The following is a 22,538-nucleotide window of genomic DNA, read 5'->3' as shown; positions in this document are numbered from 1 at the left end:
AGAACAGTAGGTGCCAGATAGTTGCTGTCTGAACCTGGCCAGGTACTACCTCCTCCTCTATCTCCCCAGGGCCCATCTGCTCACACAGGGACATGGTTTCCAGACTAATGCGGGTCACTTCCCCTCAGGCCCTGCCTTTCCTCTGATTAACAATCAGATTTTTGTTATTCATCCCCTTCTTCCTGATTCAGAGCACTAGAGAATGAGTCATCTTTCTGCAGGCTTTAGGAGCCAATTTTTAAAGCTTTATTAACTGAATATTAGGGGATATAGTATTGTGAGTTAATGCCTGCGTTTAATCAGTCTTAACTCCTCCACCCTTGTTTCTCCTTGGTCTTAACCCCCCCCACCCTTGTCTCTCTTTGGGGATGGCACTGGGATGGGGGACAGGAGATGGGAATGTCTATAATGAGTGCTAGAAACTCAGTATCCAGAAGCTCCCTTTCTGCCCCATCGCACCAGATTATGACTTGAATAATTCAGTGCTTTTGAATTCCTAAGGTGTTTTATGCTCTTTCTCATTGATATCAGGCCTGATCACTGGGCTTTCCCTGACTTCCTCCTTCCAAATTCAGTCTCTCTTGTTCCTTTACTGATCAAATTGAAGACTATTCCATTAAAACTGGCTCCATCTGCTACTGGTTAAAGTCATTTTCTCTGGAGGTCACAGAAGCCTCCTGGAAAGATCATGTTAGTATAAATATAAAAATAATAAAAAGCATTGTTTACAATACTGCATAGAGGTTAAGAGAGTGGGATCTGAAGTCTGACTGACCTCGGTTTGAACCCTGACCCTGTCATTTACAAGCTGAGTGGCCTTGAGCGAGTTACTTAACCTCTCTCTGATCTCACAGGGGTGACTGCAAGAAATTGGTGGGATAACACATGAGCAGCACTTGTGCTTGGCACTCAAATGTTTGCTGCCGTTATTATTACTGTTGGCACCAGCTTCCACTGAGAATATTTATTTCCTCAGTTGGTTTGAAATATAGATACAGCTCTCTTCTCTAAACACCTCCTGAGGCTTCCCCTACATCCCAAGGCCACATGTGATGTAATGAGGGTGAGGCTGAGAGGAGAACGGGGACAAGAAAGATGGTTGGAGGCAGTTGAATGATTTCTGCAGCTAAAAAAAAAATGTTTTTTATTAGAGGTTTTGTAGGTTTACAGAAAAATGCAGAAAGTTCAGAGTTTCCATATCCCGCCCTCCCGCCAGTTTTCCCTATTATTAACATTTTGTCTTAGTGTAGTACCTTTGTTACATTCGATGAAACAATATTATTATGATTATATTACTTCCTAGTTGGTTTCTGCAACTTTTGAGTGCAGGGCAGGAACAAGGATGAGCAATAGAGGCTTGGGGGAGGCCCCTGGGGTTCCCAGGGCCATTGCTAGTGATTGCCTCTGCTTGTGTTCTCTGTAGGACTCACTGTTCCTTTTTCTTCTCTTCTTTTTTCCATTTAGCTTCTCCCATTTTCTGATTCCTTTTCTCTGTGGTATTCATGGGATCTATTTGACAGTCCTGGCCCTCAGCCTGCTACAATGTAGGCCAGATTTGTTCTCTGTGATAACTTGGCTCCCGTGGCCCACTCCTTGGGCTCTTGGTGCCTTCTGTCTGCTCCTGGGGTGCCCCACCCCACCTGCCCCTGCATTCAGGTCATGCTACGTGCACATTCCCTTCTTAGGCATTTGGCTAACTCTGGTTCTGGATCCCGCCATTCCTCCATTCCCCCTGTCTACAATTTTCTGGTCTGTGTTTGCTACCTCAGAGCCCCATCTCTTATTTAGCAAGATGACAACTAGATGATTTGAGAAACAGAATAATGGACATTGGTGGCTGGTTTGTTAGTGTGGGAGGGGTCCAGCCTGTCTGAATTGGAGTCTCTGTTGTTAGCTAACCCAACTGGGTGATGACAATGATAGGTCTTTTGGGTCAAGTAGGAGACTGGGACATCCTTATGTCATGTCAATGGGAGAGAGTTTTGGGGGCCTGGAGAGCCCTTTTGCCATCCTCAAGTCACACCATCAAGGCTGCTGTGTGCCTGCCCAGGGCTTAGGGTTATGGGTTAGTGCTGTTCCAGTGCTCAGGCTAAAGAACTTGCTTCTAGTCCTCAGACTAGAAGCTAGCAGAGAGGGCAGAGGGATCCAGGAGAGGGCAAGAGGAAGGGTGGGAGATCTGGGAGAAAGGGAGGGAGACTCTTAGCTTCTGAGACTTCTTTGCTCCACAGTGACTCAATCCAAGTCCTGGCATACCTTGGGACACCTAGAAAATTGAGTTTCTCCCCTCTAGGTAGGGCTTTCCCTGGTAGTGAGCCAGTTCCCTGCCAACCAGGAGGATCATTCTTTGTCTGGTTGGGAGAGCAGGGTGGCTGTTTGCGACCTGCTGTCATGAGGGTGGGGTGGGGGGGCTCAGCAGCTGGTCCACCCCTGTGGGTTGTGTGCTTTCAGGCCATGGCCAGTGCAGCTGTGGGGACTGCCTCTGTGACTCCGACTGGACCGGCTATTACTGCAACTGCACCACGCGCACCGACACCTGCATGTCCAACAACGGGCTGCTGTGCAGTGGCCGGGGGAAGTGTGAATGCGGCAGCTGCATGTGCATCCAGCCGGGCTCCTACGGGGATACCTGTGAGAAGTGTCCCACCTGCCCTGATGCCTGCACCTTTAAGAAGTGAGTGGGCAGCTTGGAGACAGTTGGGAGGCTGGGAGGTGGGAGAGGGTCCACCAGACTAGAGTCCCCACTCTTGAGGTTCTGTCTCTTACTCACCAAGACTTTAGAGAGATGAATCTTCCCCAACTAAATGGCTAGCTTCCCTCTTTCTGCTGAAATATTTGAAGAAGTTAGAGGTAGAGCTAGCCATGGAGGGACCAAAGAAGTACTAGCTGGACTCCAGCTGGAGAAACTCTTCTCTGAGGGTGACATTCTGAATCCCTCTGAGTTGGGAGGAAGGCTAAACCAGGTAAATTCCATGGGGCGTTCTGATGCTGATATTCTGATTCTATGGAAGGCATGGGGACTGGAGATATGAAGGGCACTGCGAATCAGGGAAATGTCACTGGTCTAGACCCATTTTGGGGTCAGAGAAAGCCCCTGTCAGCTGAAGTCGACAGCACTGCCATTCCTCTTACCACTTTAAGCAGTGTTTAGGCAGGTTTAAGCAAGACATGTGGCCTGTGCAGTCCCACAGGGCCCTGTGCTTAGAAGGGCCCCATACTTGGTTTAGTGCTCTGTTGTCACTGTCTTGAAATCCTTAGTAATTAAAAAAAAATTTTTTTTCCTAAGGTGAAATTCACATAGTATAAAATTAACCATTTTAAGGTGTATAATTTAGTGGCATTTAGTGCAATGTACCTTTTCTATCTATATCAAGTTACAAAACATTTTCCATCATCCCCAAAGAAAACCTGTACCTATGAAGCAGTTACTCTCCCCAGCCCCTGGAAACTGTTAGTGATTTTTGAACATGGGACCCCACATTTTCATTTTGTACTGGGCCCCCAAGTTACGTAACTGGCTCTGCTTTAAGGCTCCCAGAAGTGGTATAAGGCTCACCCTCCTATCACAGCCCTGGGGATGTGAAGAAGTTCAGTGAAGGACCTGGGAGCCTTTGGCTGCCAGGCTCTGCCTATGGGTGAGGAGGGCACTCCAACCCTGGAACTCCAGAGTTGACTATCTTGGCCCCCAGGATTGTCTTACAGGTAACTTTTTTCTGATGTGGAGCAGCTTGCTGGGTTTATGGAGGTCAGAGCTGGCCCAGGAGACACTTGGGGTTTGTACCTCTCTTGCCTTAAGGCCTGTGTCCTCTTTCCTTTAGGGAGTGCGTGGAGTGTAAGAAATTTGGCCGGGGAGTCCTGCACGAGAAAAATACCTGTAACCGTTACTGCCGTGATGAGATTGAGCCCGTGAAGGAGCTTAGTAAGTTCAGTGTCTTAGAATCAATCACACATGCCAGATTCCACATTTTTCCGATTCAATCACTGAACCTCTCCAACTCTTATCTGCAAAATGGAACAGTAATGCCTGCTTCGTAGGAACATCATGCAGGCCTGATGCACAGTGAGCACTTAATAAAAGCCTGCTTCCCTGAGAGTCTTCCTGAACCCCTTCTAATTTGTTCAGCAACCCCCCCAACCCCCACTCCCCGCTTTCTGCTTCCCAGAGTCCAGAGTCTCAGCAAGGCTCTGCAAATAACAAGTGTTTGTAAATCAGGCAACCCTAACCCTCCACAAGGAAAGGAATATAATGCACCCCCATTTTACAGATGAAGAATGTGAGGCACAGAGCTGGGAAATGGTTGCCACAACAGTCATCATCTTAACTTACTAGGCCAGTAAGCATTTACTAAGTACCCCTCTAGTTTTCAGCAATGCCCAGGCATATGGCTTTACTGGTTTGGAGGCAAGTCTCCACTTTTAGGTATTTTGTCACCAAAATCTACATCCTGAAGCCTTTGTTGCTGTGGGAAGCTGCACCTGGAACAAGAGAGACAGAAATACGAAGAGTGGGCAGCGAAATTCTTGCCTGTGATTACTTGGGACTGGACTTGGTGTTGACTTTAAAGGAGTTGGTCGTTGGTGCTGTCGGCACATCTGAGACGGTCAGCACATCTGGGCCAGCTAGTCATTGGGTGGTGCCTGGGAGATGGTGAGCTCTCTGAAGTAGCAAGCTTCCACGGAGGCAAGGAGACATTTTCATTGAGAGCCACAATATGATACAGCTAGTCAGTCAGCTTCTGGGTGGGGGTAGTGGTATCTTATGGAAAAGAGCAGGATCTCTGGACCCTTTGGCTATTTGCAGATGAGGAAGTTGAAACTTAGGAAAGTTAAGTAACTTGCCCAAGCAAAGAAATTGTGAGTTAAAATTAGAACAAAAGCCTGTAAGCCTTGCTCCTCCCACCGTACTGCAAAACCATTGGTTTACTGTGGGCCTACTGAGGTCAGGTGTAGCATGTACTTTGAGACTCATGTTCTAGTTCTGCTTCATCCTTTATTTCCTGCCTGACTTGGTGCCTTGGTGTCAGTTTTACTCATCTGGATTCACCAGTGCAGGGCATAGTGCAGCTGGTGGAGGGTAACCCTTGATTTCATTGGCAGAATAACAGGTTTTAGAATTAGAAAGGAGGAAGTCTGGAAAACATGACAAGAGAGAGTATAGGATGTCTGTGGATGGCACACTGGATCAGAAGCAGAAATGGAAGAAACATAAGGGCTGAGTAAGTACACTATTGAAAATCATTGAGCAACAAGAAAAAGAGAGGGGAAAGAACAACCGTTGTGCGTTGGTTGCTATTTAATTTATGTGTTTTTATCTTCATCACAACGCTGTGAGATGGGGGTATTATTTTCCTTTAGTTGCTGAAGGAGAGATTCACGGAGGTCACGTAACTTAGCCAAGATCACACAGCTTACAGATGGTAGAACTGGTTTTTGAACCAGAATGTGTAATACTATTATATCACATTTCTTCCAGAAGAAGGAAGAACCAAAAAGAAACCCAAAGAGGGAGAAAACACATCAGTGAGGGTCATCTGGAGCCATTGCCAGGCATGGTCACCATCTCAAATCTAGGCTTCATGCCTAATGTCAGCCATAGGGTTTCTGGCCATGTACTTTCCCGTAAGCCCCATGACTGGGCTTGGGGGTGACCCATCTTCTAGGAATTGACCCATTTTTCTTTTTCTTTTTTTAAAATTAACTTTATTTATCAAATAAAAAACAAAACAAAACATTTCCAAATTAAACAAAGCAAAGTAATGGGAAAAACAAATATCCTGAAATAACTATTCCCTCCAATATGCTCCTACCATACCAAAAGACCCATTTTTCATTCCTCTTCCTCCCGCCCCCTAGAGGACACTGGCAAGGATGCAGTGAATTGTACCTACAAGAATGAGGAGGACTGTGTTGTCAGATTCCAGTATTATGAAGACGCCAGTGGAAAGTCCATCTTGTATGTGGTGGAAGAGCCAGGTGAGTGAACCCCGAGGGCTCCTGCCCCTGCCCTCCAGGGAGATAGACAACTGCATTAGGCAGAAATTTCCACACATCACTCTTGTGTATACAGCCAGGTTTAGCCTGGCCTTACAAGTGATGAGTTAGAGCCTGTCATCTGGGTATGGGGGGATGTATAAATAAAAATATTGGAAAGTGATTTGCTAATCAAGAGGACAGAAAATAAGATGGAGAGAGAGAAGGAGGGGAAGGAGAGAAAAAGATAGGTTTGGATCCAACCAAGGAACAAAATATATCATAGCATTTTTGAGGTGATAATGGCAAGAAGTAAGGACTTGAAATTCTAGGACTTTGCCTAAGGCATCTACTCCACTAAAAGGGAGTTGGTTGCCAAGAGCAACCAGCCTGCTGCTTTAGATAAAGGCCTGATTGTTCCAGATGTTGATTTCTGATCAGGTCCACCATAAGATACTGTGATGTGTTGGAGGCACTTACCCAAGCTGCTCGGAACAGTGAGAAGGTGGTGCTTGCTTTCAAGGTGCTCTGGAAAAAGACCAACCACCATCCAACACAGCAGATTTGCTTGCTTCCTCTTACCACCTTGATCGCCTTCTTTTCCCCTAAACAACGGACTAAGATATGAATCATTAGAAAATATTTTTGAGCCCTTTTATATCATGTGTTGTGCTAGGTGCTGGGAGTATAATAGTGAATAAGGCAGAGGTGGTGCTCACAGGCCATGGGGGAGACAGGCATGTAAATGAATAATTACAGTGCAGTGGAATAAGTCCTATGATGTGGGAACAAAACCTTGTGTGAGTGAAGGAACAAACTCTGGAGACTAAATCAGCGGGTCTCTTGATATTCATTACAGGTGTAATAGTTTCTTGAAATTATCCTTTAGACCAGTGTGAGCAATCTTTTTCTTTAAGGGGCCAGATGTTAAATATTATAAGCTTGGTGGGTTGTCCGGTCTCTGCTGTGACTACTCAGCTCTGCTAAGGTAGCATGGAGACAGCCTTAGACATTATGGAAACAAAAGGGCATGGCTGTATAGACATTGGGCTCCCTGACCTCTGCTTTAGAGACCAGTGATTCTTAAACTTTGGTTTATGTCAGAATCACCTGGGGAACTTAAAAAATCTCAAGGCCTGAGCCCTGTTCTACTTCAACAGGCCTAGGCCCCTGTGTTCTTTATTAGTGCTCCTGGTAATTCTGATACACTCCAACATTTGAGTGCTTCTGCTTTAGACACCTCACTTCCCTCAGAAGCCGTCTCAGATCTCCTCCTTCCTCCTGCTGACTAGGTTTGGCACTCCTGTGTGATTCTCAGGGCATCTGTGCCTCCCCTAGAAGGGCTTTCATCACATTTTAAATTGCTTGTTTAATCCCCATGTCCCTCTGTAGGTCATAAGCTCCATGAAGGCAGGAACAGTGTCTTATTTATTGTTATATCCCCATACTTAGCTCAGACATCTTCATAGAAGTTATTTAATAAATGGTTGTTGAATGGATTAATAGGACTAGTTACCCTTTAGGACAGGTGGGCTTGACTCCTCCTGGAATCTGTTAGGAGAATTTTGGCTGCTTAAAGAAAGAAAGGGACGAAGGTGGGAAAAGGGGGGCAGAAAAGTCCAGAGGAGGCTCCGCATCACCCGCTTCCCTCTCCCACAGCCGTGTCGGCCACGTGGCTGTCTTTGTGGGGAGAGGAGGGCATGGTGTGCCTGTCTAGGATCTTGCTTATCAGCCCTTTCCCGAGCTCCCCTCCTTTATAAGGGAAAAGGAAGGTAAGAAAGGGCGTCATCTTGATGTTATTTAGTGACTCAGGGAAAGCTGATGGGAAGGTATGTTTCTGTGGAGGAGCAGATGTGGATCAGTTTGACCACGTTTCCCCTACGCCTTCCCACCCATGCACATGGTACATGTTACGGGGTCTTCCACATCCACCTTCTCTGTACCTTTGTCCCTTCTCTTTTCTGAAGGGTGGTGTGTCTTTGCTTTTGGGTTTAACATTACTTCATCCCTTTGCTACAACAATCCTTGCTGATGATCCTGCTGCATCACTTACCAAAATCATTTGCCTTAATATTCTGAGGCTGGAATTTACTGCCTGAAGATGTGGGGAACAAAAGAGATGGTAACCTGGAGGGTACAAATAACCCCCAGTTGGGTGACTTTTCTGACTTACTGCCAGTAGACCCCTTCTTCCACATCAGGAGATGGGACCACAGCTCTAGAGACCCACATTTCCTAACTTGCTGCCCTATACCTCCAGGCTCTGCCTCTCCTCCTCTTTCCCCCTCCCAACCATTTCCAGGGCTCTGACTTTAAGTAGAATATAGCAGCTGGGGTCCCAGAGCATGGGAGAAGGTTATTCCCCTCCCCTTCCCCAATTCATGCCCTTTCAGATGCTCTCTTTGAATGGCAGAGCCTCTGCTGAGCAGTAAAAAGAGTGTTGCCAAAGGATTTGGCATTGAACAAGCAGAATCCACATGGAATGGGCCACCCTGAGGTGGGCCCTTCTCACTCCCAGTTAGGGTTATCAGATGATCCCATGCAATATTTGGTACATGCTTATACTAAAATGTGATCCATTGTTTATCTGAAATTCAAGTTTTACTTGAAATCCTGTACTTTTGTTTGGTAAATCTACCAACACTATTTAGAATTAACTGACCCTAGGTCACCCCCATTGATCCACACCACTGTGGTGAGGAGGGCCCTATACAGACACTTTAATATTGTCTTCTGCTTCCAGAAAGCCTGCCATCCACCCCTTTCAAGAGGGATGATTAACAGATTTTTTTTTTTTCCTCCTGAAGACCTCCTGGCATTCTACCTGTTCTCATCCTAACATGCAGAGTTGAGGGAATTTTACTCTGAGGTTTGAGGGGCAGCCCTACCTCCGTCTTCTGGAGAATTCATAATCACTTTTCCCAGAAGAACTGGGACCCTCCAGTCCTGGGAACTCAGACACCGGACCTCTCTGCCTCTCTCCAGGCATTCCTTTGATTATAGACAGAGGTTATAATTTGGTGGGTTGGGAAATAGTCAACTTGGTTTTGTGGTGGTGGTTGTTTGTGGTGAGTATAGGGTGTAAATTTAGGGAAGAAGCTGAGAGAAGTGTGTATGTGGGTGTGACCCCCTCTCCAGACTCATCTAAACCCATATCTACAAACACCTAGTTGCATAACACACGAGTACCTGAGTGAGGCCACCCATCAGATTTCCGCAGCTTATGGGAAACAGAGCTCTGCCAGGCTTACTCAGCCTTGGTCCTTAGAGGGATGAGGCACCTCTGTTTGTGTTGATTGCTGACTGGGGTTGAACAGGAAGTTGGCTCTCAATAGGATTAGGATTTTCGATGACTAAATATTTTGGGAAAGAACCTAAAATATTGTCATGGCTGGCAGGCCTCCTGGTCTCTGAGGATGCGGAAAAAGGTCATTGGGTTCCCAGACCTCAGGGAAGTAAATATCTAAACCAGGATAACAAACTCAAATGCCAACAGGGGATAGGTAGGGAAATTAGTGAGAACAGCTGGATGTAATAATGACCGTCATAGTAGCTGGTATGAGCACTTTGCTCTGTGCTAGGCTATTCTGAATTTTTAAAATATGTTAATTATTCCTCATAAAAAGTGTTTGAGATTGACGTTATTACCTTCTCCATTTTAAAGATGGAAAAACAGGAAACACACCCAAAAAGGTTAAATGATTTACTCAAGATCACATACCAAAGTCAGTGGTAAGCCAGGATTCAAACCAAGGCGGTCTGGCTGAGTCCACCGTAGCAGAGACATGATGACAGGTCACACTTTGCCTCGGTTTTGGGGAGACGATAGAGGATGGTGAGGACTGGGGCACACTAGAGTGCATGTGTCCCATGTAAAAGGGGTGGCTGCTTCTCATCTCTTGCCAGTTGCTGTCATGAGGGAGTATAGGTTGTATTTCTAGATCTTTTGTGTTTGTTTTTTTTTTCCAAATGGAAGGAGAAGAATATGAAAATTTGCAGGAAAATCTCCGATTATTCAATGTTGGCAACAAAATCAAATTTTTTATAGCTACTCATGTGAATGAACACTGTGTGGGCTGGATTTGGCCTGCGGGTGACCAGCTCACAACCTCTGATTTTAATCACTCCATGTAAATGATTGCTGTCCTAGACGTGCTTTTTTTTTTTCTTTTGAAATGCGGTCCTGTTTCCTTCAGATACCTTTCCAGTACTTTATTATGTTGTCAAGAAGACCTTTTTCCTAGCCAGTTTAAGTGACTCCTGCTTCACTCACAGCCACCTGCTCTGTGCTCTTTCCTGACAGAGTGTCCCAAGGGCCCTGACATCCTGGTGGTCCTGGTTTCGGTGATGGGAGCCATTTTGCTCATCGGCCTTGCTACTCTGCTCATCTGGAAGCTCCTCATAACCATCCATGACCGGAAGGAGTTTGCTAAATTTGAGGAAGAGCGAGCCAGAGCAAAATGGGACACAGTAAGAGGCTGGGCCAGGCTGGGAGTTTTCTTAAGTCGTCATTTCTAGGGCCTGATGTGGAAGTAATAGATGCTCAGGGTGACCAGGTTTGCAAGCACCTTAGCCTCTGTTCTGGAAACTGGGAGACGGTCTGACTGTCGCCTTAAGCTTCCTTAAGCTTCCTGCAAACCACCTGGTTTTCCCCTACAAGGAGACTATGAGCCATGTCTGTGAGTAATGAATGAGCACAGTGCCCAGCTCTACTCTGAACACTGCAAGGAAATGAAACAAACTTATTCTCCAGCTGAGGAAGAGGACAAACTTGAGAATTCATTGTTGAACATACAATGCAGTATATACTGATGAAGGCCAAAGCATTCAGCCGCAAATTGGAAAAATATAATAGCTAACATTTATTGAGAGTTTACCATGTGCCAGGAACTAGTCTAAATGCTTTTAACTCATTAACTTATTTCATCCCTGTAACAACCCTAATGGAGGGCACTATTGTTAGTGGCATTTTATAAATAAGGAAACTGAGCACAAAGAAGTTAAGTAGCTTGCTCAATTATGGGAGGGAATTAGATGAATAAAGGAATGACTTTGTGGGTCTGTCCTTTAGAAATAGTGGCGGGATGGCATTCCCCTCATTCTTCTCTTCTTTTTCTTCAAATGGCAAGGTAATAGCTCCCAAATCGGACTGTACTATTATCTCCCTGAATTTCCTGTTTATACTAATTTAACCTCATCAAACAAAGCATTTATTGAGAACTTCTGTATATCTAGTTTTACTCTGTTCTCCATTGGCTCGTCTTCCACATTTTAACTTTTTTCTGGACATTCAAATAGCTGTCTACTCCCTGAATGCCAGAGTTAGGCTGAAAGTTTGTTCCTATTTGATTATGACTCCATAGTTTGTACCCAAGGATCCTGAGAAACCGAGATGTTTCTGTTAGGACAACGTAGAACACCCTGAACCCCTGAGGCACATGAAAATGCCTCGGGTTTTTTGAAGACCACCATTAAGGACGGTCATATCTTTGTTACCTTATCTTGGAAAATAATCTGAGAAACTTAGTGAGAGTCTTACTTTTCTCCTGATAACATGCTGGTTTGTGGGTAGTGCTTGAAAGAATGAAATGAAAAACAATTAAGATCTATTTGGGCAACAGTTTTCTCTCATCTCACCACCACTGGCTGCATTTCCCTGTCCACATCCCCTAGCACTGTCATAAAGAAGGTAAAAACGGAGAAGGGCAAAAAAGAGAGTGTGAGAGAGGGAGGAATAGGAGAGGTTGGCTAAAAATTATTCCTGAATGCTTTGGGATTACCAAAAGGTGATACGCTGAATCTAATCTCTTAGAAATAGTGGCAGGATGGCATTTTACCTCATCTTTCCTCCTCTTATTTCATATCTATTCCAGTTTGCTAAAGCTGCCTTATGCAAAACACCAGGAATGGATCGGCTTTTATAAAGGGGGTTTATTTGGTTACAAAGTTATAGTCTTAAGGCCAAAGTGTCTAAGGTAAGGCATCAACAATCAGGTACCTTCGCTGGAGGATGGCCAATGGTGTCCAGAAAACCTCTGTTAGCTGGGAAGGCACATGGCTGGCGTCTACTCCAGAGTTCTGGTTTCAAAATGGCTTTCTCCCAGGACATTCCTCTCTAGGCTGCAGCTCCTCAAAAATGTCACTCTCAGTTGCTCTTGAGGCATTTGTCCTCTTTTAGCTTCTCAGGAGAAAAAGTCTGCTTTCAAAGGCCATCTCCAAAATGTCTCTGTAAGTGGTAGCTCCTCTCTCAGTTCCTGTGCATTCTTCAAAGTGTCCCTCTTGGCTTTCCTAAGCTTGCTCCTTCTGTCTGAGCTTATATAGTGCTCTGGTAAACTAATCAAGGCCCACACTGAATGGAAATTATCTACGCTCCATGGAAATTATCTAATCAGAGTTATCACCTACAGCTGGATGGGTTGTAGCTCTGTGGAAACACTCAATCAAAGAATTGCAATCTAATCAACACTAATACATCTGCCCCATAAGATGGCATCAAAGATAATGGTGTTTTGGGGGACATAATACATTTCAAGCTGACACAATATCCATTCCAAATGTATGGATAAAATGAGGATTAAAGTGCTTCATTGATGGTATGTCACAGAGAAGTGTGTCTTAGGCAAACTTCTCCAATGATATTTTAACTTTCAGGACAGCAAAGGTTCGAGGAATTCACTTTAAAGATCCTTTTCTGTTCTTTCCACAGGCCAACAACCCACTGTATAAAGAGGCCACATCTACCTTCACCAATATCACCTACCGGGGTGCCTCATAACAAGCAGTTGTCCTTGGAGTGTTATCAGACTGTTCTGGGATCGTGGGGTCTTCCCATCATGTTTACAGAGGACAGTGTCTGTGGGGTGGGATTTGGGGCTTGAGGTGGGTTGGGTTAGAGAATGTCAGTATTGGAAGTGCGGGTCTCTGTGGTGGACCTGTGTGTATGAGTGTGTTGCGTGTTGGGGGAACGTGTAATTTAAAACTTGTGATGTGTCCTGACTAAGGGGAGCCCCTCAGTCTTTGTCCTCAGAATGCCTCCTGCAGGGATTCTTCCTGCTTAGCTTGAGGGTGTGGCCTGTGTGGCTGAGCAGGTGTTCTGCATTACCTCAGTGAGAAGCCAGCTTCCCTCATCAGGTCGTTCTCCCCGAGCAGAAAAGCAGAGCTGAAGCTTCTCATTCCAGAGGAAGGAACGCCAAGCCTCGGCTCTGCCCTGAGGATGCCTTTGTGGTCCTTGGGACTGAGTCTCAGTGGCTCTGGTGGGAACTGCTGTGCTTTGCAGCCCAGTTGCATCACCTTTACCCCATCTCCCTTTCCTTCCCTCAGACTGAGGGAGGAGCCAGGGGACAGCTGAACCATTATTACTGTCTGTGCCCTTTGCCATCACCTCAGTCCAGCCATGGTTCTTCCATAAGGAAAGTCCTTGCCACCTAATCCTTTGGCCTGTTTGGAGTGAGGATGGCAGGGCCATCCAGGGGGCATGTATGGTCTTGGGGGACGTGCCTGTGTCCCCAAGTTCACAATGACAGTCACCTTCAGATTTGCCTCATTGAGAGCTCTCCCCTGGAGGTTGGTTTAGAAAAAGTTTGTCACCCTTAGACCAGCACCATCTCCTTACCTCCTACTTCTGTACTCTGACTGCTGTAGACCTGTACTATGTACTGGGGATTTTTCTCATGACCAGAAGCTTTTCCTCCAAGAGAGAGTGCTATGGTTAGAGCCAGACCCTGAGCCTCCAGACTTTCTGCCCCTGTCCAAGGCACCACTGCATACCCAACCCTTTGCCTCTGTATACTACATCCATCCATGGGGCTGAATGCATTTATCTACCTCTTGGGTGTCTTGTGAAGGAATCATTCCTCCGTGGTTCTCTGAGCCTACTGGGCAAAAGTGGAATGATGATCCAGTTGTATCAGCATGTGTGGCCTCTTCTATGGGTGGGGCAACCACATTTTAACTCAGTCTTTAATCTGAGAGGCCACAAGTGCCATTGCATTTTATTTTTCTTATTGGGGCACCTGAAACTATGATGCAGTTTGTTTAATCCAAAGGAGCATGTATATAATTTCACTTGCATTATATTTGTAATTTTATTTGATGATTAGAAAGGAGAGCATAAAAAACCACACAGACATGGGCTGGTTACAGACACTCCCACTTGGCATCATTTATAGCAAGTCACTGCTCAGTTGCTGGATCTGTAAGGGTGCTCTTGTCCTGGAAACCTGTGGGGATGGACATGTGGATATACCGGACCTTTCCCGAAGAGGAAGGGAATGAGCTATTCTTTTCCCTTTTAACAATAGCAGTTGCTCCATTGGTATTTACATTCATCCAACTTTAAAAATTATCAGGAGGTGTCCCCACATTCCCCAGGAAAAAAGAGAAAGAGCTATAAACACTGGTCTGAAACTCAGAATATCTGAGTCCTGGCCTCAGTGTTGCAGACAAGGAGACAGCATTAATCAAGGCAAGTCATTTTCCTCTTCCTGGGGTTCAGTCTTCTAGTTTGAAAACTGATAGTCTTGAAAGTCTCTTTCAGTATCAGCATTCTCAGATGCTGGGACTCAACCACGGCATCGAACATACAGTGTCAAGATTCCGTGGGATGCTGATACTGTTTGTTTTCTAAGTTGGGAGATCTGGGAGACCTGGATTTCTCAAGAGGAGATGTCATTCCGCATTACCTTTCTCAATGAAAAATTCTCATCTTTTCTCAGAGCCCGTCCTCCATCCTCTGTTAGCTGTTACACCTCCTGATGTCGCACTTAAGCTTCATTTAGCTCTTATTTCTTAGTTCTCTGTGCACATATTTGCATCCACATGTTAGGGAAGAGGAATCCATAAGAAGTCGCTGAAACCTGTATTCTGTATCCATGTGATAACACTGAGAATTAACCTTGGAATTAGGAACAGGATAAATGACTGATCCTGTGCCTCTTACCCATGGCTCACCCCTTTCTGAAGGGGATGGGAATGTGGTAGAGGGAAGGGGATGGGGGTGGGGTGAGGATTATTGCGAGTCCAAGAAGTTTAGAACCTAACTATAACCTTTGGCTACTGAGACATGGAGTCCATTAGAGTAGTAGTGGGACATTGTTTTTATGTTTTTTTGGTTATTTTTATTATTATTTCTTGTAGGACATTTTCTTTAGACAAGATGGTTTATGTGAAGAAAATATATCAAAGGAGGAAGAATAGGTATCTAAAGGATGAAAAAAAAAAAGTAAGAATCTTGTCTGAGCTTCTGATATGAGGCTCATAGGCCTTGAACACCAGTGCTGTTTGTTAATATGTCAGAATAACCTCTAGCTGTGTTCACCAGATAGCAAAATAGTAGGCAGCTTTGGTGTCATATAGGGTTAACATCTAAATAGTATTTTCGCATCAGACAAACTCAGCCCAAATGGGTTCCTTTTGCCTGGCTCTTTTGGAGGTTATTTTATGACCATTCTCAGCATCTGTGGATTATAACGGTCACCTTTGAACATTCTTCACTTCCGGATGACAAGTTGTCACATAAAGAGTCGTTTCTTCACTCCTCAGATATTCCTAGAACATCTGTGATTTCAAGATATTTCTCTTTGTTAAGTATTCTTGGTTGAAATGACTTAAGTGCCTTCTGACTTCCTAACCACTCTGAGTTGTGCAACAGTGGATTAAAACTGCTTCCCATAAAGAATGGGCCTAAGGCTGCCCAGTGCTTCCTGTGTTTTTATTTCTGTTTCCTTTGGGTGAAAAGAGTGTCATTGCCTCACACAATGATTATTTTAGAACTAGCATGTTTCCAAATGTAACAGAGTGGTGACTACTATGGGAACTGAAGCTAGTTTCAGAATCTAGAGCTTTTCTTTAAGAATAACATTCTCAAAATGAGTAGATTCTTACTGTTCTAAGAGTGAGATATTTTTAAAATTGGGACTTTAGGAACTTGTGCCACCTTGACAGAACAGAATGTTAATGTAGTGTAGGTTTTGTTTACAGGGAGCATAAATTGGTAAAATAAAGGTTTAATGGAGAATTTTATAGTATCATTCAAATGTCCAACTTTATTTTAAGGCAGTAAGTCTCAAAGTGTGGTCCCAGGACTGGCTGCATCATTTTCATTTGAGAACTTGTTAGAAATGAAAATGCCCAGGTCCACCCGAGACCTACTGAATCAGAAGATCTTGGGATGGGACTTAGTGTCTTTGTTTTAATAAGCCCTCCTGGTGATTCTGGTGCATGCTCAAGTTTGAAAACAATTGATTTAAGGAGTCATTTAAATATTCTAGCTTAGAAAGAAGTTTATAGTAAGTTCAGTTACTGTATGGTTAAGAACATACCTTGGCTGATAGATTCAGAAAGTCAAATATCCACCCCCACAAAACCTAAATCTACTTTTGATCAGTTTTCTAAGTTGAGTGATCACAGGCTTTTTGGATTCCTTCACCTCCATAAATTCCCCTGAAAACCTAAAAGAAGGAATAGCTCTGAATCACGGGGGGGGGACGACAACTCGCAGCATAAGCCATCTAAGAAATCACGTATGTGTATTAAGCTGCAAGCAAGAAAATATTCTTACAGAACTTATTCACAGGAGATGGGGTTAAAAATCTTAATAACATTATCATTCTATAAGATGCCATAGTAAGACTTCAGAATTTGTAACTTCATTTTTTGCTATTTAAAATTTATTGAGCACAGACAGTGTGGGATTGAAGTACTTTATAAAATACACATAACAAGCTTTGCCTTTCAGGCTTAAATTCCTTATATAATATTTTCTGTATATACAGTGCAGAGCACATCATCATAAAAAGATTGCGTGAACACAGACTGAATCCTTATACAGTGAACATTTGTGGTTTATTTACATAATAGTAACTGGTGACTTAATGTGAAAATAAGATTGAAAAGCTATATGTCAATCACATTTGTAATCCTTTAACTTTTGCCCTCTGTAGTCTGAGCTCCATAGTAACAGAGCTATCTAATGACCACTGGGACCAGTCACAAGCAAATAGCCTGGGAATAACAGTGTACTCAATGATTCATACTGAGATAGGGAGCAACAACTTATGCTTTGCAAGTAAGCCATTTAATAAATATTGTTGAACAATAATTTGGTTTTGTAATACAATATATTTTTGGAAATAGATTTCCTCATTTATTTTAGTTTGGCTAAAACACACAAGGAGGCAATGTTAGATGCTTGCAATTGGGATTAACCATATCATTCAATAAAATTTTAGAAATCTTCACGTGACTAATTAAGAACTGTTTCATAAGGAAAGAAAATTAAGAGATCAGGAACATGATTGCCTTCTTTGCAGTTCTAAGGTTATAGTGATGTCATTCCAACCCTTAGCATAGAGGAAACTTTTTCATCAGCTGTATTTATCTAACGACATACCAAAGCATATACACAAATGAAAGTATCTAGAAAGCAATATTTAGGAAATTTAAGGGCCTTTAGGCAAAACCTCCACTGTAAATTATTTCTTAGCGGTGTCCCTGAAAAGAACTTTAGAAGAAAAATGTTTCATGATTGTGTTTTATCTAAGGTATTTTCCAGTGACACATACATAATTAGCATGATTCTTCGGAGGGGTCAGAGTGATGTATAAATATTGCTTTGCTGACCAATGGAAATACTCTGTTAAGAAAAAGTTAATGGGTATATGCAACTTTGCTTTTCCTAATCTTATAATCACCTATCGTAATAGAGATTGCTAATTGTGCCTCAGGATCGGTTTTCCTCTTCTCACATATTACTATTAGAACTCTCAATTTTTACTTAGGCACTTGGCTACCCAGACTAAATATTGTTTCCCTAGCCTGACTTGTAGCTAAGTGTTCCATATCCATCTCATACACAATGAGGTAAATGAAAGGTGTGTGCACCTTCCAGCAAGTGCCATTGAAGCATGGGAACATGCCTTTCTTTTCTCCTTCCTCCTTGCCACAGGGTGGAATATAGAGGCAACAACTGGAATTTAAGCAGCCACTGTGAATTAAGATGTGAATACAGAATGTTATTAGTTATTTATTGCTGTATAACATTACCCCACCATTTAGCAGCTTAAAACAATGAACATTATCTTGCAGTTTTTGTGTTCAGGAATTCAGAAATGGCTTAGCTGGGGTGACTTTGGTTCAGTCTCTCTTGAGGTTGCCATCAAGCTGTTGGCCAGAGTTGCAGTCAAGTGAAAGCTCAAAGGGGTTGGAGGATCCTCTTCCAAATGGCTTATTCACATGATTGTTGGCAAGAAACTTCAGTTCTGCACATACTACTGGCAGTAGGCCTTAGTTCCTCAACACTTGGATGCCTTCATAGGGCTGCTTGAGTGATGTCATGACATGTCAGTTGACTTCTTCCAGAGCAGGTGATCCAAGAGAGAGAAAGGAGGAAGCCAAAATGCCTTTTATGACTTAGTTTTGTAAGAGGCACAGCTTAACTTCTGCCACATTCTTTTCATCAGAGGTAGTTCACTAAATCCAGCCCACACTCAAGGGGAGGGGAATTTAGCACCACCTCTTAAAGGGTTGAGCATTGTAGTAGACAGAATAATGATCCTTCACCAAATGTGCACCTAATTCCCAGAACCTATGACTATATTCCCTCACATGGAAAAAAAGAGACTATGCCAATGTAATTAATTTAAGGACCTTGAAATAGATTATCCTGGTTATCTGGGTGGGTCCGATGTAATCACAAAAGTCCTGATAAGAAGGAGGCAGGAGGGTCAGAGTGAGAGTCAGAGTAGGAAATACGATGATGAGAGGTTGGAGTGATGCAACCATGAGTCAAGGAATGTGGACAGCCTCTGGAAACTGCAAATTCAAGGAAGGCATTCTTCCCCAGAGCCTCTAGCAGGAACACAGCCTTTGATTTTTTTTTTTTATTATTCATTTTATTGAGATATATTCACATACCACGCAGTCATACAAAACAAATCGTACATTTGATTGTTCACAGTACCATTACGTAGTTGTACATTCATTACCAAAATCAATCCCCGACACCCTCATTACCACACACACAAAAATAACCAGAATAATAATTAAAGTGAAAAAGAGCAACTAAAGTAAAAAAGAACACTGGGTGCCCTTGTCTGTTTGTTTGTTTCCTTCCCCCACCTTTCCACTCATCCATCCACAAACTAGACAAACGGGAGTGTGATCCCTATGGCCCCCCCCAATCCCACTGTCCCCCCTCATAAGCCACATTTTTTTTTTTTAATCTTCATTTTATTGAGATATATTCACATACCACGCAGTCATACAAAACAAATCGTACTTTCGATTGTTTACAGTACCATTACATAGTGGTACATTCATCACCCAAATCAATCCCTGACACCTTCATTAGCACACACACAAAAATAACAAGAATAATAATTAGAGTGAAAAAGAGCAATTGAAGTAAAAAAGAACACTGGGTACCTTTGTCTGTTTGTTTCCTTCCCCTATTTTTCTACTCATCCATCCCTAAACTAGACAAAGTGGAGTGTGGTCCTTATGGCTTTCCCAATCCCATTGTCACCCCTCATAAGCTACATTTTTATACAACTGTCTTCGAGATTCATGGGTTCTGGGTTGTGGTTTGATAGTTTCAGGTATCCACCACCAGCTACCCCAATTCTTTAGAACCTAAAAAGGGTTGTCTAAAGTGTGCATAAGAGTGCCCACCAGAGTGACCTCTCGGCTCCTTTTGGAATCTCTCTGCCACTGAAGCTTATTTCATTTCCTTTCACATCCCCCTTTTGGTCAAGAAGATGTTCTCCGTCCCACGATGCCGGGTCTACATTCCTCCCTGGGAGTCATATTCCACATTGCCAGGGAGATTCACTCCCCTGGGTGTCTGATCCCACATAGTGGGGAGGGCAGTGATTTCACCTTTCAAGTTGGCTTAGCTAGAGAGAGAGGGCCACATCTGAGCAACAAAGAGCACAGCCTTTGATTTTAACACCATAAGACCCCTTGTATACTTTGGCTCTCCAGAAATGTTAAGATAATAAATTTGTGTTGTTTTAAGCTTAAGTTTGTAGTAATTAGTTACAGCAGGAAGAGGAAACTAATACATCAAAGAATTTGTGGACATATTTTTAAACCACCACAATAACCTGTGTGGCTAAATATTTATTATAGTCTTCCCACATGCAAAATATGGGACTCATCTTCCCCAAGTTCCCAAAGTCTCATCCCATTATGGCATCAGCTCAAAGTCCAGAATCTAATCATCTAAATAGTTGCAGGGATACATGAGGCTCCTTGGGTGTAGCTTCTTATACACAACTCCTCAAATACAGTACCTCTTAATTTTGAGACTTGTGAATAAAAGAAATAAGTTATTCACACCTCCTCCCCATTACCCAATGTAAAATGCTGAGACAGACAGGATAACTTCTTTATACAGTTATGTCCCAAATGGGCTAAACAGGAAGCCTGAAAAAGTTACTGGTCCATAGCAATTCTGAAATCAAGTTTAGTACAGCTTTGCAGTTCCATACTTAATGCCTGGGAATAATTCTCCAAGGCTTTTAGTTCCTTCCTCCAGGTTACTGGTCTCACCTTCTGAGTCACCCTTCCTTGTTCATAAAAGGTAGTATGTGTTTACACCTAAATAGTTTTCTCAGCATGCTTACTGCTTGTAGAAGCTTGGGAGTCCAAAAGCCTCTCTGCTTTCTGTGATCTTTCAGTCCATACTGGTGGTATTTTTGACAATACAAATCTCATAAAATTTTTGTGGGTCTCCTGTGACTTGTATTGGGATTGAGTCCATGGGACAAAAGTCACACCCACATATCTCTTTGAGGTAAGCCTTTCTCTACCTTGGGATTCTCCTGAAGGACAACATCATTAAGCTTCTTAAAAACCCTATTGTTTGATTGAGAGGATCTGTGAGGCACACTCTTAAAATATTCAGAGGGTCTTCTGTCTGACTGGTATTCTGAGATACCACCTTTGAATCATCATTGGAATAAAAGCTAGTGGAGCAATAAAATCCAGAAGCAGCCTAGGTCCCTGAAACTATGTTATTATACATAACTTTAGCACTGGAATGACTATTTTTGAACCTCTTGAATGTGAAAGAGAAAATCCTATCTTGCTTAAGCTACTGTTACTTAGGAATTTTTGGTAGTTGCGAAAAGATTCTAACCCTAACTAATATGCCCTTGGAGCTCTTGGGGATCTGTAAAAACAGAAACTAACTCATGAATATATTCAATATTCAACAACCACAATTATTCAAGATGTGTTGAGCATCCATGATATGTTGATCAGCACACAGTCTGAACCCATCACAAACCTTACACATTAGAAGTTGATGCTTTATGAACAGGTAGGCGAAAACTGGGCTGATTCCATCAATAGAGATGAAGGAGAGGGAGGTTTGCAAAAATAAAAGGTAAGTCTCAGCAATCAGATTACTTATAGAATATCTAGGGAGACAAACCATACACATTTTAAAATTACTAAATAATGCCTACAGAGCAGGGTTTACTGTGCAAATGACCACAGTATTATCACTGTAGGAGTTAAATATTATAACATTATTGAACACTAACATATACATTTTTAAATTCTCACAACCCTAGAAAATGAGAAAATTGAGCCTGGGAGAGGAAAAATAATTTGCTCAACTTCATACAGTAAATAGAGTTAGCATTTGAATTTATATCTGTCTCTAAAGTTCACCATTATCCTCTCTGCAGTTCACCATTATCCTGTATACTGGAAAGCTTGGGTTTTATTAAACAATGTGAACAAACGTACCAATATTTTGAAAGAAAAAATAGTTTAAACCTTGGGCTTTTCGGGGAAAATATTTTTAAAATTATCTTTACTTGACAAAGCTTTACTACTAGCAGTTAACAAACCTCAAAAAGGACTAATTTTACCTAGTGGATTTATACAACAGTTTAGGGACATGATAACTAGGAAAAGCCAGGAACATCCATAAAGCCTCAAAAGAAGTCGGCTTGTGTCTTTTCGCACGCCAAGATCATTTCATCTGTAGGATGCACAAAAGAAAAGTTGATATTCAAAGAAAAACAAAGTATTTCTTCCAGAGGTTAGTTCTCTGAAGGGCAGCCTGGAAGAAATTTCAGCCAAGTAGTGGGATGCTGTCCATGACTAAGCATTAGAAACCAAGAAACCAAGAAACCTTTCAGAAGAAAGGGAGGACGGCGGCTGTTTAAAGGACGACTATAACACAAAATTGAAGCGGGGTTAGAGTATGGCAGGGCCACGCCCCAGAGAAATGCACAGAACTGCAGGAAGAGTAGGAAGGATTAGGGTGGCGGGCTAAATGGAAGCTGGGAAAGCGGGAAGAAAGCGCGCGAGGAACTCCCCCACTCGCATCCAGAGCCGCGAGTGCTCTGGGCCGCGCCATGAGGTCACAGGCCCTTATGAGGTGCCGCCGAGGGGCGGGCCGAGGGGGCGTGGCCGCAGCGCTACCCAGCCAGCACCGCGCCGGCGGCGAGCTCCGCCGCTGCCCTCAGCCCTGGAGCCCCAACGTGGTGGCAGCCAAGGCTGCAGCTGCGGCGACTGCCTGGCTCCAGCGTCCCCCGCGCTGGCTGCTCCGTGGG

At 43.4% G+C, this 22,538-nt stretch overlaps 1 protein-coding gene across 3 annotated transcripts in view; it reads left to right on the top strand.

Annotated features, from left to right (window-relative positions):
* Positions 1 to 15,657, top strand: part of ITGB3 (integrin subunit beta 3) — a 52,060-nt gene extending 36,403 nt beyond the window's left edge. For all 3 annotated transcript variants that reach the window (XM_037809204.1, XM_037809206.1, XM_037809205.1), the window contains exons 11-15: positions 2,449 to 2,671; positions 3,816 to 3,916; positions 5,851 to 5,970; positions 10,271 to 10,437; positions 12,674 to 15,657. In XM_037809204.1, the coding sequence (XP_037665132.1) occupies positions 2,449 to 2,671; positions 3,816 to 3,916; positions 5,851 to 5,970; positions 10,271 to 10,437; positions 12,674 to 12,742 (680 nt within the window). In that variant the 3' untranslated portion in view covers positions 12,743 to 15,657. The remainder of the gene's footprint in view (positions 1 to 2,448; positions 2,672 to 3,815; positions 3,917 to 5,850; positions 5,971 to 10,270; positions 10,438 to 12,673) is intronic.
* The last annotated feature ends 6,881 nt before the right edge of the window (positions 15,658 to 22,538 follow it).

This window comes from Choloepus didactylus, chromosome 18 (genome assembly GCF_015220235.1).
Source record: "Choloepus didactylus isolate mChoDid1 chromosome 18, mChoDid1.pri, whole genome shotgun sequence".
Lineage (NCBI taxonomy): Eukaryota > Metazoa > Chordata > Mammalia > Pilosa > Megalonychidae > Choloepus > Choloepus didactylus.
Note: the sequence above shows the minus strand (reverse complement) of the source record. Positions and strands in the feature narration are given on the sequence as shown.